The sequence below is a fragment of the Mustela nivalis genome, assembly GCF_964662115.1.
Source record: "Mustela nivalis genome assembly, chromosome: 2".
Taxonomy (NCBI): Eukaryota; Metazoa; Chordata; class Mammalia; order Carnivora; family Mustelidae; genus Mustela; species Mustela nivalis.
The window spans coordinates 72,820,171-72,836,364 of NC_139021.1; the positions used below are offsets into that span (position 1 = coordinate 72,820,171).

At 35.4% G+C, this 16,194-nt stretch overlaps 1 protein-coding gene across 12 annotated transcripts in view; it reads right to left on the reverse strand.

Moving 5' to 3' along the window:
- Positions 1-16,194, reverse strand: part of CSPP1 (centrosome and spindle pole associated protein 1) — a 168,827-nt gene that overhangs the window by 149,263 nt on the left and 3,370 nt on the right. For all 12 annotated transcript variants that reach the window (XM_082719108.1, XM_082719112.1, XM_082719113.1 and 9 more), the window contains exons 2-3: positions 8,310-8,418; positions 239-338 (exon numbers count right to left, since the gene is read on the reverse strand). In XM_082719108.1, the coding sequence (XP_082575234.1) occupies positions 239-338; positions 8,310-8,418 (209 nt within the window). The remainder of the gene's footprint in view (positions 1-238; positions 339-8,309; positions 8,419-16,194) is intronic.

Genomic DNA, 16,194 nt, shown 5'->3' on the forward strand with positions numbered 1-16,194 from the left:
ATTGTATATACTTACTGCCATGATTCCCATAGATTATAAAAGAATATCATTTAAAATGGGTAGGTGGTTCTCAGTATGCATTATATTTCCTTTGCAGACAGTACAGTCATATGTAAGATTCCAGAAATCAAAGAGTTACTGCATTCCAAAGAAATCTTTTTTTCTGAAAATACAAAGCTCTTTCACAACAGCCTGCTAAGAATACTTTAAAATCAATTTGACAAACCTAATGACATACCTAAAGAATTCCTGGTCTGTTGACTGTTTGGTGGTATGTTTTCCTTAGCCATGGAGATTAATATTTTACTGTTTTCAGAAAGCTTCTCCGATGCCTTTCCCTGAAAGAGACATTATATTTACAAAAGTAAGGGGAAAATAATCTACATTAAATATACACTGTACACTCAACACTCTAATTAAATGACTTGGCCAAATTACATAATGCATCATAGAAAAAATTTAAAATTTACATCTGAGGAATTAACCAAAAGTATTTAACACTGTAATAAATGTAGTAAATTCTAATTAAATATTAGAATTCATTTAACAACAAATACTCACTGAGTTCCTACTACTTAGTGTCCCAGGCACTGGAAACACAAATGAAAAGAACATATGAGAATCTCTGCCATCATAGAATTCAAACTACTGAGGGGACAAACGATAAACATAATATGTAAGTAGACTATGTAATACATAGAGAGTAACCGGTAAGGTCTATGGGGAAAAATGAAGCATGGTAAGAACGACCATAAATGATGCAGGAGGGACTGAAAGACCTAACTGAGCAGTGATACTTGAATTAAGACTTAAAGATCATGATTTATGTACTACTTAACAATAATAATTATAATAAAATTATATGTAATAACTCTTTTCAAACACTATAACCTAGTCCTAAGAAAAGAGTAGTTCATAACCACAGACTTCAGGGCTGGACCATGAAGCCACGACTGTGTGTACTTGGATGAATTAACCCCTTTGAGCTTCACTTTTGTGATCTGTAAAACAAAAATAGTCCACATACTTAGCAGGGATATTATGATTCAGTAAGATAATACATGAAAGTCCTTGACACAACTCCTTGACCAAAGCGGCTTTTATGGAAAGACGGCAACGTAGTATGATGGTTAAGAGAGCAAGTATTACAGTCAGGATGTCAGAAATCAAAGCCTACTTCTACTAACTCTGTGACATGAACTTCCCCATAACTCAGTTTACTCACTTAGAAAATGAGCATAACAGTATCTATCTCATAGATTCATATGAATCATAAATGTAGCCTCTTTTTTTTTTTAAAGATTTTATTTATTTATTTGACAGAGAGAAATCACAAGTAGATGGAGAGGCAGGCAGAGAGAGAGAGAGAGGGAAGCAGGCTCCCTGCTGAGCAGAGAGCCCGATGTAGGACTCGATCCCAGGACCCTGAGATCATGACCTGAGCCGAAGGCAGTGGCTTAACCCACTGAGCCACCCAGGCGCCCCTAAATGTAGCCTCTTAAAACTAAGTCTCATCCATGAAAGGAAAAACCCTGCAACAAAGAATAATCTATCTAGCAAGGCTAGCATTCAGAATAGAAGATAAAGGTTTCCAGACAAACAAAACTTAAAGGAATTCATTACCACTAAACTAGCCTTACAAGAAATGTTAAAGGGGATTCTTTGTGTGGAAAGGAAAGGTCATAGCAGGAATAAGATAAGTAGAAAAGGAAAAAATTTCACAGCTACATATTAACATAGTAAAACAGAATAATCCCTTATAAAACCAATACAGAGGTTAAAGCACAAAAGAAGTAAAATCAAATACATCTATATGGGCACCTGGGTGGCTCAGTCACTTAAGCATCTGCCTTCAGCTCAGGTTATGATTCCAGGGTCCTATGATGAAGCCCCACATCAGCCTCCCTGCTCAGCGGATGGCCTGCTTCTCCCCTCTCCCTCTGCCCCTCCCCCTGCTTGTGCTCTCTTGTGCTCTGTCTCAATCGAACAAAATCTTTTTAAAATATATATCTAAAAAAGTAAGTAATGGGATTCACAAAATAAAAGAATGTAAAATATGACACTATATAACTAAAACATAGGAGAGATAGGAGTAAAAATCTAGAGCTTTATAATGGGTTCAAACTTAAGCAACCATTAACTTAATAGACTGCTTGCTATATGCATAAGATGTTACATATAAGCCTAAAATAATATATAAACCTACAAAGAATATCGCTGGAAAAAGCCCATCAAAGCACAAGAGAGCAAGAGAAGAAAGGAACAAAGAACTACTAAAACAATTAACAAAATGGCAGTAAGTACATACCTATCAATAAATACTTTGAATGTAAATGGACTAAATGCTCCAAAAAGACATGGGGTACAAAACGGATAAAAAAGCAAGACACACAAAAAAGGGCTGTGTCATGAGTGGCACATGTTGGGCAGTTGCATTGCTCTTCCTGTGAAATGGACATCAAGAGATTTCAGAATCATAATTTTCTTGTGTCTGAGCAGCTGTGATCATTGGTCCCAGTGTCCCATTTAAAAAAAAAAAAAGAAAAAGAAAGAAAAGGGAAGGGGGAAAAAAAAAGGCAAGACATAATATATATGCTGCCTACAAGAGACTCTTTTAAGACCAAAAGATATAGACAGATAGAAAGTGAAGGGATAGAAAAATATTTATCATTCAAATTGAAGTACAAAGACTGCAGGGGCGCCTGGGTGGCTCAATGTGTTAAGCCTCCGCCTTTGGCTCAGGTCATGATCTCAGAGTCCTGAAATCGAGCCCCCCTCATCCGGCTCTCTGCTCAGCAGGGAGCCTGCCTCCCCCACCCTCTCTGCCTGCCTCTCTGCCCACTTGTCAAATACATAAATAAAATCTTAAGAAAAAACAAAACAAAAACAAACACTGTAACAAGAGAAAAAGAGGGGTGCCTGGGTGGCTCAGTGGGTTAAGCCGCTGCCTTGGGCTCAGGTCATGATCTCAGGGTCCTGGGATCGAGCCCCACATCGGGCTCTCTTCTCAGCGGGGAGCCTACTCTCCTCTCTCTCTCTGCCTGCCTCTCTGCCTACTTGTGATCTCTGTCTGTCAAATAAATAAAATAAAAATCTTTAAAAAAAAAAATACTACACAATCATAAAGGGATTAACTCAACAAGAATACAGAACAATTGTAAATATTTATGCGCCCAACATGGGAGCACCCAAATACATAAAGCAGCTATTAATTAACATAAAGGAAGTACCAATCAATACTACTATTGATAGTAATGATAGTATTGGTAGTAATACTAGTAACAGGAGACTTTAACACCCCACTAACAACAACAGATAGATCATCTTTACAGAAAATTAACAAGGAAAACAGTGGCTTCAAATGACACATTGAACAGGTGGATCTAACAGATACGTTCAGAAACATTTCATCCTAAAACAGCAGAATACACAATCCTTTCAAGTGTACATGAAACATTCTCCAGAATACATCACATATTAGGCAACAAGTCCCAACAAATTCAAAAAGATTAAATTTAGTCATATCATGCATCTTTTCTGGCCATAATGATAAGAAACTAGAAATCAACCACAAGAAAAAAAAAAAAAAAAACTGGAATGAAGACAAATGCATGCAGGTTAAATAACATGCTACTAAACAATGAATGGGTCACCCAAGATATAAATGAAATTTAAAAATACACAGAGACGAATAAAAATGAAAACATGATGGACCAAAATGTTTGGGATACAGCAAAAGCTGTTCTAAAAAGCAAGATTATAAGCAATATATACCTAACTCAAGAAGCAAGAAAAATCTCAAAAGAGTAACCTAACCTTACATCAAACAAAACCCCAAACCAGTAGAAAGAAGAAAACAATAAAGAAATAAATGAAATAGAGCAGAAATAAATGAAATAGAAACTAAAAAAACAACAGATCAATGAAACCAGAAGGTGGTTCTTTGTAAAAATCAACAAAGTCTGATAAGCCTTTAGCCAGACTCACCAAAAGAGAGGGCTCAAATCAACAAAATCAGAAATGAAAGGAGAAACAACCAACACCACAGAAATATAAAAGAATATGAAAAATTATATGCCTACATATTAGACAACCTAGAATAGATCAATTCCTAGAAACATACAATGTTCCAAATCTGAATCAGGAAGTCAAAAAAAATGTGTCCAGACCAATTACCAGCAATGAAATTGAAACAGTAATCAAAAACTGCCAAGGAACAAAAGTCCAAGATCAGATGGCTTCACAGGTGAATTCTACCAAACATTTTAAAGAAGAGTTAATACCTATTCTTTTCAAACTATTCCAAAAAATAGAAGAGGAAGGAAAGTTCCCAAATTCATTCTCAAATCAAATAAAGACAATACCAAAAGAGAACTACTGGCCCATATTTCTAATGAATATAGATGCAAAAGTCCTCAACGAAATATTAGCAAACCAAATTCAACACTACATTTAGGAAAAAATGTTCACTACGATCAAGTGGGATTTATTTCTGGGATGCAAGGGTAGTTCAATATTCACAAATCAAAACAATACATAAAATCAACAAGAGAAAGGATAAAACTATATATACATTTCTGTAGATGCAGAAAAAGCATTGGACAAGTTACAACATCCACTTATGATAAAAACTCTCACCAAACTACTTAGAGGGAACATACCGCAACATAACAAAGGCCATATGGGAAAATCCCAGAGCTAACAACATTAACAGAAAAATTGATGCTTGCCCCCTAATATCAGGAACAAAACAGGGATGTCCACTTTTACCACTTTTATTCAACTTATTAATACTGAAAGTCCTAGCCATAGCAATCAGACAAGTTAAAGAAATAAAAGGCCTCCAAAATGGTAAGGGAAAAGTAAAACTTTCACTATTTGTAGATGATATTAAATACAGAAAACCTACAAGGCCATTGGTTAAAAAAAAAAAAAAAAAAAACAATATTCAGAAACCCATTGCGTTTCTATCATGAAACAGAAATCAAGAAAACAATTTCAGGGGGGTAGAGAGGGTGATTGGGTTATGGACACTGGGGAAGGTAGGTGCTGCGGTGAGTGCTGTGAAGTGTAAACCTAGTGATTCACAGACCTATACCCCTGGGGCTAATAACACATTATATGTTAATAAAAAAATTTAAAAATCAATAAAAAAAATCGGGTAAAAAAAACACAATTTCATTTATAACTACACCAAAATAATACCTAGGAATAAACTTAATTAAGGAAGTGAAAGACTTATACTGTAAAAACTATAAAACTGTGATGAAAGAAATTGAAGACAACATGAACAAATGGTTAGATATTCCATGCTCTGGAATGGACTGGAAAACCAAACTTTGTTCAAATATCTATAGTACCCAAAGCAATCTACAGATTTAATGCAATTTCTATCAAAATACCAACAGCATTTTTCACAGAAATAGAATCATCCTAAAATTTGTATGAAACCACAAAAGACCCCAAAAGCCAAAGCAAACTTAAAAAGAAACCAAAATACTGGAAGTACCATAATCCCAGATTTCAAGATATACTAGGAGGTTCTAATTATAAAAGTAGTATGGTTGTGGTATAAAAATAGACACACAGATCAACAGAATAGACTAGAAAGCCCAGAAATATGTGGTCAATTAATCCGCAGCAGCAGCAGAGGCATGAATATGCAAGGGGAAAAAGACGGTCTCTTCCACAAAAGGTGTTGGGGAAACTGGACAGCAACGTGCGAATGAAAGAAACTGGATGACTTTTCTCACACCATACACAAAAATAAACTCAAAATGGATTAGGAACTAAATGTGAGGTCTGAAACCATAAAACTCCTAGAAGAAAATACAGGCAATAAGATCTTAAAACATGGGCCTTACCGTGATTTTTCTAGATATGTGTCCTTCAGCAAAATTTAACTATTGGAACTGCATCAAAACAAAGTTTCCCCACAACAAAGGAAATCATCAACAAAACAAAAAGACAACCCCCACAATAGCCAAACTGTGGAAAGAGCTGAGATGCCCTTCAACAGATAAATGGATAAAGAGGCTGTGGTTCATACATACAATGGAATAGTACTCAGCCATGAAAAAAGGATAAATGTCCAACTTTTGCATCAACAAGGATGGGAATGGAAAAGATTATGCTGAGTGAAATAAGCCAAGCAGAGAGAGTCAATTATACGGTTTCACTTACTTGTGGAACATAAGGAATAACACAGAAGACATTAGAACAAGGAAAGGAAAAGTGAATTGGGGAAATCAGAGGGGCAGACAAACCATGATAGACTGTGGACTCTGAGAAACAAACTAAGGGTTTTTTTTCGGAGGGGAGAGAGTCGGGGGATGGGTGAGCCTGCTGGTGGGTATTAAGGAGTGTATGTATTGGATGGAGCACTATTAATTGCATTAATTGCACATAAACAACTAATCTTGGAAGCATCAAAAACTAATGATGTATTTTATGGTGACTAAAAAAACACAGTAAAAAAACAAGACAACCCACCGAATGGAAAAAGGTATTTGCAAATGATAAAGCCAATATCAGGTTAATATCCAAAATAAACGAAGAATTTAATACAACAACTCCAAAAACCCAATTTAAAAATGGGTAAAGGACCTGGATACACATTTTTCCTAAAAAGACATACAGATGGCCCAGACACATGAAAAAATGTTCACCATCACTAACCATCAGAGAAATGCAAATCAAAACCACAATGAGATAACACCTTAACACCTGTCAGGATGGCAACAATAAAAAACACAAGAAACAAGTGTTAGTGAGGATGTGGAGAAAAAATCATGTACTGCTGGTAGGAATGCAAACCGGTGTAGCCACTGTGGAAATCAGTGTGGAGGTTCCTCAAAAAATTAAAAGTAAAATTACCATATGATCCATTATTTCCACTACTGGGTATTTACCCAAAGCAAATGAAAACATTAATTCAAAAAGATACGTGCAACCCTATGTTTACTGCAGTATTATTTACAAGAGCAAGATATGGAAACAACCCAAGCATTTATCCACAGTTACACACACATACATATATATACCCCATGGAGTACTGCTCACCCATAAAAAAGAATGAACTCTCACCATTTGCAAACAACATGGATGAATCTAGAGGGTATTAAACTAAGTGAAATAAGTCAATCAGAGAAAGACAAATACCATACGATTTTACTCATACATAGAATTTAAGAAACAAAACAAAGGAAAAAAGACAAACAAAAACAGGCTTTTAAATTTGGAGAACTGGTGGTTGCCAGAGGGGAGGTAGGTGGGAGGGGAAGAGCATTAGGCATATACTTAGAATGATGAGCATTGAGTAATGTATAGAACTGCTGAACCACTACACTGTACGCCAGAAACTAATACTGTATGTTAATTATACTGGAATTTAAAAAAAACAGAATAAAAGATTAAGCCTCTTCCATAACTAGCACACAATAAATGTTATCTATTTAAGTAAAATTCCCTCATAATTAGGGTGACCATATTATTTATCATGTCAACCAGATGCCCATACTTTCCATACCTTTGCCCAAGACAAATGCTGAACCAGATGAGACATGGGGCAATAGGTAAGCCAGGGCTGTCGGGTTAGCCAATAGATATGGGGACTTTGATTACAATGGACTGTATTAAAACAAGATTAATCTACATCCTATATCTTATCAATACACTGAGCTTAAGAGACAAGGTGCCCCATCTATCTAGATTAGTGCTATAGTAGAGCTTAGCATAGTACCTAGCACAGACTCAGTAAGTATTTCCTAAATGGATCAAATTACTCTTTCACCAAAACTAGGAAAGCTTTAAGGAAGTTTTTTCAAACACTGTTTTCAGAAACAGTTGAACAAATTCTAATCTGGAAAGCAAATATACCAAAATAAACTATTTCAATAAATTCACTTTTGTAGATTTTAAAAAAAAATTTTTAAGACACTAATTTATTGAAGTTGTATTTTTCATTTAGATACATAGAATATGAGAACTTTTTTTTGTATCTATCATATTCTGAAAGTTCCTCATACTAGAAGTAGTCTCCTAATCATTTTATGAAGCACAACAATTATTAATTAAACCCTAGTAAGACAGAAGAAATGGTGAGATATAAAACAACACAACAGAAAAACTACATTCATAATCAACGCAATCTTGTCCAGTATCAGGCTCTCAGACTCGGTGACAAGACACCCAAACAAAAGTATGAAACAGAAGATTCTCACTCACTGAAAAGGAGTTTCGCACTTACAAAAAGCTAATCTTCAGAGACAATTTTAATGAAACATGCTAAAAAAAATTATTAGCTTTACCTTCATTTCCATATAAGGTGGATCACTTTCCAATTCTGCCTTGTCTTTGGCCAGTTTGGCTTTTTGCTCTTCAATAAACTCATCCAAATTATCAGCCATTTTGCAGATACTGAAAAACAAAACTTGAATCAGCACAGCTATACAATATTTTTAGAATAATTAACAACATGTAGACTTAGCCCACATCAGTATTCAATTTCACTTATCAAACTGAGAAAATCATATAAGCTTGGCCAAATATGCCCGCTTGCTTCTCTCCCAACCCGCCCCCAAAACCTATGACATACATACTAAATATCTGAAAAGATATAAAAAAGAATATTCACAACTACCATTATCATCTCTCTCTCTCCCTCACATTCACACACACACACTTTGATCCATAAGTCAAAAAAACAAAAACAAAAACCTTTTAAAAAAGTGCTTTAATTATTTGGCAGTAATTTCAAACTTAACAAAAGAAGTTACAATAAGAACAGAACAATGTGCTATGGTGAGTACTGTGAAATGTGTAAGTCTGATGATTCAAAGACCTGTACCCCTGGGGCAAATAATACATTATATGTTAATAAAAATAATTCTTTAAAAAAAGAAAAACACAATGAATCTTGGTATATTCTTTACCTATTTCAAGATTTTTGCACAACTTGCTTTGCTCCTTGTGCACACAAGTTCATTCTCTCTACATAAACAATTTCCTCTAAAATTTTTCAGAGGATGAATTACATACATTTACCCCTAAACACTTATGAGTATATTAAGAATTAGCTTGTTCTTACAGACTTCAATATAATTATCAACTTCAGCAACACTGTTTTTTGTATCTAATCCACTATCCGTGTTCCAATTTTGTCAAATGTCCTTTACAGCTTATTTTTCTCTCCCTCCAGCTCAAGATCCAGTCCAGGTCAAGTGCTGCAATTCTTTGTTATGTGTCATTAGCCTCCTTTAATCTGGAACATTTCCACAATCTTCCTTTGTCTCATAATACTGTTTGTTTTTTGTTTGTTTGTTTTTTGTTTTTTGTTTTAATATGGCCCAACTAACATGAACACTTCAAATAGAACCTCCCCTTTTGGGGTTTGCCTACTGTACCTTTTTAACTGAAATTCAATTTATGCATTCTCAGGTGAAATACTACTTAAGTCGTGATGAGTCCTTTCAAAGTGTCAACAATTAGAGACATGCATGTCCATTTGCCCTTCATTAGTTATATTATTTTTGATTGCCTGGTCTATATGCTGTCTGATTTCTGCATTACTTTCCCTTGTAACTAATATGCAGCCCAAAGGGAGATACATTTAGACCATGCAAACACTTCCGCTCAAAATTTCCTGGATGTAGCAACAACTGGTGATTCTTAACTGATCCAATCTTTCAATCAAGAGGGCTACAAAATTCTAATATTCCAATTCTACCACTCCCTGCGTATTTATTTACCAGTTGGCACTTATGCTATTCTACAAGCCCTTCCTTCCTCCACATGTCTTTATCAGCTTATTATCAGTATAGACTCATGAACTCCTTTCTTTTTACAGTGAGGTCTGGAACTATTTTTAAATTCATAAATTTACTCACTTTACTGAACAGTTTCCCTAAGTTTTGGTGAATTCATGGTTGTGTAATTATCACCATAACCACATTTTCTAATGCCTCTATGACCCTGTGGGGGTCATAGAAGTTCCCCTGTGCTGTTTTGTAGTCAGTTCTTACTCCACTCCACTCAGGCAACCACCAATCTGTTTTCTGTCTCTACGGTTTTTGATTAATGCAGAAATATCATGTAATTGATCATATAATATGTAGTCTGACTTCTTTCACTTAAAAATGTTTTTGAGATTCATCCTTATAGTTACATCTATCAGTAAGTAGCAGGAATTTTTATTGCTAAGCAGTATACAATCGTACAGAAATTCCAGTTTACCTATTTACCCATTATGGAACATCTGGATTGTTTCTAACTGAGGGCTATTTATGAATAATGCTGCTATGAACATTTGTGTTCAGGTTTTTGCATGGTCATATGCTTTGAGTTCTGCTAGATATGTACCTAGGAGTGGAATTACTGAGTCATATGTAACATGTTTCACATTTTGAGGAACTGGAGAACTGTTCCTGTAAGTATGACATAGCTGGACCATTTTACATTGCAACCAGCAATGCATCCTGATCAACCCTGGGTTTTTTCAGGCTTTTGAATCTTAGTCATTTCATTTTTGATCCTCTGTCATTGACTATGTAATAGTATCAGATTGTGGTTTTACTCTGCATTACTTTAAAGACTACAATATTGAGCATCTTTTTCTGTGTTTATCTGCCGTTTGTAGATCCATGTATTTAACCACTGGCAAAATGTCTCTTCATATCTTGTGCCTATTTGTAAAATTAAATTGCTTTATTATAGGTCTTTTTATATAGAAGATACCAGTTCTTTATCAAACATGGTTTGTAAGTATTTTTTCTCAGTGTATGGTTTAAGTTTTCTTACTGCCTTCTTCCTTTAATAAGACTTTTTAGAGCACTTTTAGGCTCAGAGCACAACTGAACATAAGGTACAGATTTTCCATATAACCCTTCACACATGCACAGCCTCCCCCATTATCAATATCCCCCACCCAACTAGTACACTTGTTATCAATGATGAACATATATTAATACATCATTAGCACTCAAAGTTCATAGTTTACATTATGGTTTACCTTGGTGTTATCCATTCTATGGTTCATACATAAATATAATAACATTTATCTACTATGGCAGTTTCATACATAATAGCTTCACTGTCCCCCAAACCCTCTGTGTTACACCTATCATTCCTCCCTCTGCTCTGAACCCTGGCAACCACTGATCTTTTTACTGCTTCCATAGTTTTGCCTATTCTGCAGAGTCAAACAGTTGGAATCACACAGTACGTAGACTTCACATGGTCTTCTTTCACTTATATGCACCCAAGGTTACTCCATGTCTTTTCATGTCTTTGTAGCTCATTTCTTTTTAGCACTGAATAATATATTGTGTGGTTAGCCACTCATGTACTCCAAATTTTTTGTTACTTCCAGGTTTTAGCAACTATGAATAAAGCTGCTGTAAACATCTGTGTGATGATGTCTTCTAAAGAGCAAAAGTTTTTAATTTGTATGAAGTCCAATTAATTTAATCACTAATTCATTCACTTTTCATCAATTCTGAATCATTTGTGCTTTCTGGTGTCCTATGTAGGAAACTTTTCCTAACCCAAAATTGCAGATATTTTCTTCTACCTTTTTAGAAGTTTTCTAGTTTTCTCTTATATTTAAGTCTGATCCATTTCAAGTTAATTTTTGCAAATGGTGCAGTTAAGTCATCAAGGTTTAATTTTTTACACATGGATATAAAATTATTCTAACATTACTTTTTTACACTATTCTTTCCTCATTGAACTTGGAATTTTTTTTAACCTTTTTTTTTTTTCCCAAAAACATGAAACTTAGTGACTAATTAAATGTGTGGCAAGAAAGAAAGAGTCACTGATGACAACGGTTTTAAGTCCTGGAAGCTAAATATGGATAGAATCCTTAACAGGGGGCGCCTGGTGATTCAGTGGGTCAAAGGCTCTGCCTTAGGCTCAAGTCATGATCTCAGGGAATCAAGCCCCAGATCCAGGCTCTCTGCTCAGTAGGGAGCCTGCTTCCCCCCCCCCCCCCCCCGCCTCTGCCTGCTTCTCTGTCTACTTGTGATCGCTGTCTATCAAATAAATAAATAAAATCTTTTTTAAAAAAAAAAAAAAAAAAAGAAGAATCCTTAATGGGAGTGGGTCACAAGAAGTTTTTTGACCTGGTTTGGTTTAGATATGTTAAATTGGAGTTAAAAAGATATGCTAATGGAAATTTCCAGCAGATACTTAGAAATTCAAGACACATTCAGGGAAGACCACCACATCCGAAATGTTTAAGAGTTGATTATGTTAAAGTAATAGTTTAAGTTGAAATGAGCGCGAACAAGGAAAAAAGAGATGACCCAGAACTAAATGTCAGGCAATGTTCTCTTGAGGGGGTTACAGAAGAAGCTGGAAAAAAATAGAGAGGAATATTTAAAAGAAGGATATAAAGAAAACCAAATCAACATAATTTGGAAGGAAAAGAAGAGATACAAGAAAGAACTAGTCAACAATTTCAAATGTAAGAGAGTTAAAGGGGGAAAAAAAAAGCATATACTGAATTTAATACTTAGGAGACAATAACTTGTAAAAATATAGAAAAGCAAGCTTTACCTAAAATTAAAAAAAAAATAAAATACTGGGGTGCCTGGGTGACTTAGCTGGTTAAGCATCTGCCTTCAGTTCAAGTCATGATCCCAGGGTTCTGGGATGGAAAACCCTGCACTGAGCTCCCTGCTGAGTAGACAGCCTGCTTCTCCCTCTCCTTCTGCTGCTCCCTCTGTCTCTGCATACTCCCCTGTTCCCACCCCTTCCCCACTCTTTCTCTGTTTAAATGAATGAATAAAACCTTTAAAAAAAAAATGTTGAGGGGCACCTGGTTGCTGCATGGGTTAAATGTCTGCCTTTGGCTCAGGTCATGATCCCAAGGTCCTGGGATAAAGCCTCCTATCAGGCTCTCTACTCAGTGGGGAGCCTGCTTCTCCCTCTCCCTCTCCCTCTGCCCACCACTTCCTCTGTGCATGCTGTCAAATAAATAAATAAAATCTTGTAAAAAAAAAAAAAAATGTTGAGGGACACCTGGGTGTCTCGGTCGTTAAGCATCTGCCTTCAGCAGAAAGCCTGCTTCTCCCTGCTTTGTTCCTTCTCTCACTGTGTGTCTCTGTCAAATAAATAAATAAAATCTTTTTTAAAAAAATTTTTTAAAAATTTTTTTAATTTAAAAAATAAAAAAAAGTGGCATGAGGAAACTTCTGGCAGTGATGGACGTGTTCATTTAAAAAAAAGTTGAAATTTATATCAATTAAATAGTACATAATATGAACTTCAGTCTATTATTTACTTCTAAAAAGAACACTGATTTTAAAATATGGTTTTAACAAAATACATTCCAAACCAACAAAAGTTAACATAGTTAAGCCATTTTTAATTTGCTAATTGTGACAAAAGATTTTTCCTAGTAAAAATTCAAAACAGCTCAACAGTGAACAGTAATTTTCATGTTTTAAAAAAAAAATCACTTCTTAAAATCCCCTAATTTCCCTCCTTTATGTCCAATAGAAATAAAATGATAGGATAATACATACTTTGAAACAGAATTTTATACAAAATGTAAGCAGAAATGTCATTATCTAAAAAACAAAAAGTAACAAGCCTCTCACTCTGATCTAAGGTCTCCACATAACACTGGTAATAATTATTACATTAACAGTTCATTTAACTCAAAGTTTGGAAGTTCTCTCTTGAATTTAAAGATACTTAAAATTTCCCTTTAGTCTAAATTTTTTTTCTTTTCTTTTCTTTTTTAAGTAGGCTTCACACCCAGCATTGGAGCCCAACACAAGGCTTAAACTCATGACCTTGAGATCAAGAACTTGAGCTAAGATCAAGAGTCTGACCCTCAACCAACTGAGCCACCCAGGTGCTTCCCTTTAATCTAAACCTTTAACATCCATTATAAATTCTAAAATTCATTTTATGTAACCATAGTAATATTTTTAAACAATAGCAGTACGTATACTATATGCCATAACTAAAATATCAAATTCATTAGATATAAGTATACATTTAATCACTTCTAATTTTGTTCTACTATCTGATTAGACTACAGTATCTTTAAATTGAAAAATCAAAGATACTAATAAGCTTTCTTCTGGCAATGCCCTGCAAAGACCACCAGGAACACTACTGTGATTAAACTTCGGTTTATTTATCATTACATAAAGGAATGAATCCTTGATACTCACCATGGGGAAATCTGGAGTATCTTAACATGGAGGTGTTAGAAAAGACAAATAGGGTTTGCAGCTTGTTAGGTGATTTGGGAACAGAGCTTTGCTCAGGATTGAAGGCTGTCAGAAGGTGAGAGTAATTCTATGACTGGACATCTTAAGAAACCTTATCTAAAGCTGTAAACTGGTTAAGAGGCAGCCATCACTCATCAGCTGTGAGATGGGATGCTTGGTTTTCTGTAGCTTGGACAACATTCATGTTTTGTCTGTGTTTGGACAGGATTATGGAGTGGTATTGTTTTTCTCTTGATTATCCCAGACACAGAGCTTTGTCAAATGTTGATGTTCTGTGCAACTGTTTATCTTCAGTGGAAGAACAACAAGCCTAAGCACTAGTGTCAAGCCAGTTTCTAGTAACACCAAGGCCTTGGTGATAGTACAGCCCAGCTTCCAGCTGTCATGACCCCTTTTTCCTTTATCACTCCTTCAAGCATATGACAACTTACATAAAACATATTTCAACTACAAAATTATTCAAGATTTAGTGACTCACATAGACTGTGTTGGTAAGTACAGCCTAATAGATTAAGAATATTTATAATTTGAAGATTAAATTATAAGAAAATCAGCTGAAAGAAACCTCAAGGGGATTTTTTATTTTCCTTCACCCTACATTGTAAAAATCATTCACAACTTCTTAACCCACTGAGCCACCCAGGCGCCCCATTCACAACTTCTTTTAAAGTCTTATTATCAAGTTGTTTTTACCCCAGTAGCTATGTACATAGTATACAGATGATAAAGTTCTTAAGAAAACAGTTTAACTGAAAGATCTGGACTTGAAACCCAATTCCATCATTGATTGACTCGTATGTGGCCAACCTCAATATGCTCCTTAACCTCCCTCTTACTTTCCTCATCTGTAAAATGGAAATATCTACTTCAGAGCTGTTATGAAGAAAACACTAAATGGCACATATAAAATGTACGGCACACCTGACACTGAGAAATCAACAAATTAGAGCTGTTTCATTAACTCATTATATTTCAATGGTACTTATATACATCAGTAATTATCTTTTTAAAGAAAGCCTCCAAAATACACTGGAATTTAAATCACCAGTAATTGACACTTGGTTATCATAATCCAAATCAACAAGTTTAGGGGTGCTTGGTTGGCTCATTCGATTAAGCATCTGCCTTCGGCTCAGGTTATGATCCCAGGGTCCTGGGACAGAGCCCTCAGTGTCAGGCTCCCTGCTCAGTGGGGAGTTTGCTTAACCCTCTCCCCATGCCCTTTCAAGCTCCCTGCCCTACTCTGCTGTTTCTCAAATAAACAAACACAATCTTAAAAAAGAAAAAAAAAAAAAAGTCTAATTCTTAAACTTAGGCCCTTTTTGTTTATCATCTAGATAGAAATATAAGCAGACCAAAACATACTCATTACTCATTGTGTTAAGCCTTGGTGAATCTAAAAAAAAAAAAAAAAAAAAAAAAAAAAACACCCCAGAAATAATGGGGTATGCCCAATTTCTTCTCCCCATTTCTTCAATCACAAAGAGAGGAGAAAATGTTGCCATTTTCTTCTCTCTTGAGTCAAGTGTAAATTTCCTCCCTACTCTGGAAGCATAAGAAATAGAAAATACTCCCCCTCTCTTAGGAGGGCAATATTCAGATGCTAAGGAGACAGAAAGTTTAAAATATGAACCCTGCCATCAGATTTAGACAAGATAATACCCCATGTCACAGGGCTACATCTGGCCAGACTTGGGGTTAGGAAATGATGTGAAACACCCATAAAAGATCCAGCAGCAATATAAAGAAAACAATTTGAATATGTCTGGAATTCACAAGAGTCCAAGACAGGAGCTAGGGGTAAGGTTTAGTAGGTTTTTAAAATGATCTTTACAGCTATAGGAGAAAATATTCCTTTGAAAAAGAGAAGCTAGAGTGGGAGAACAGGGCTGAGGACAGAAAAGCAGAAAGTGATAACATATGTCCGTGGGATGCAGAGAGGAGC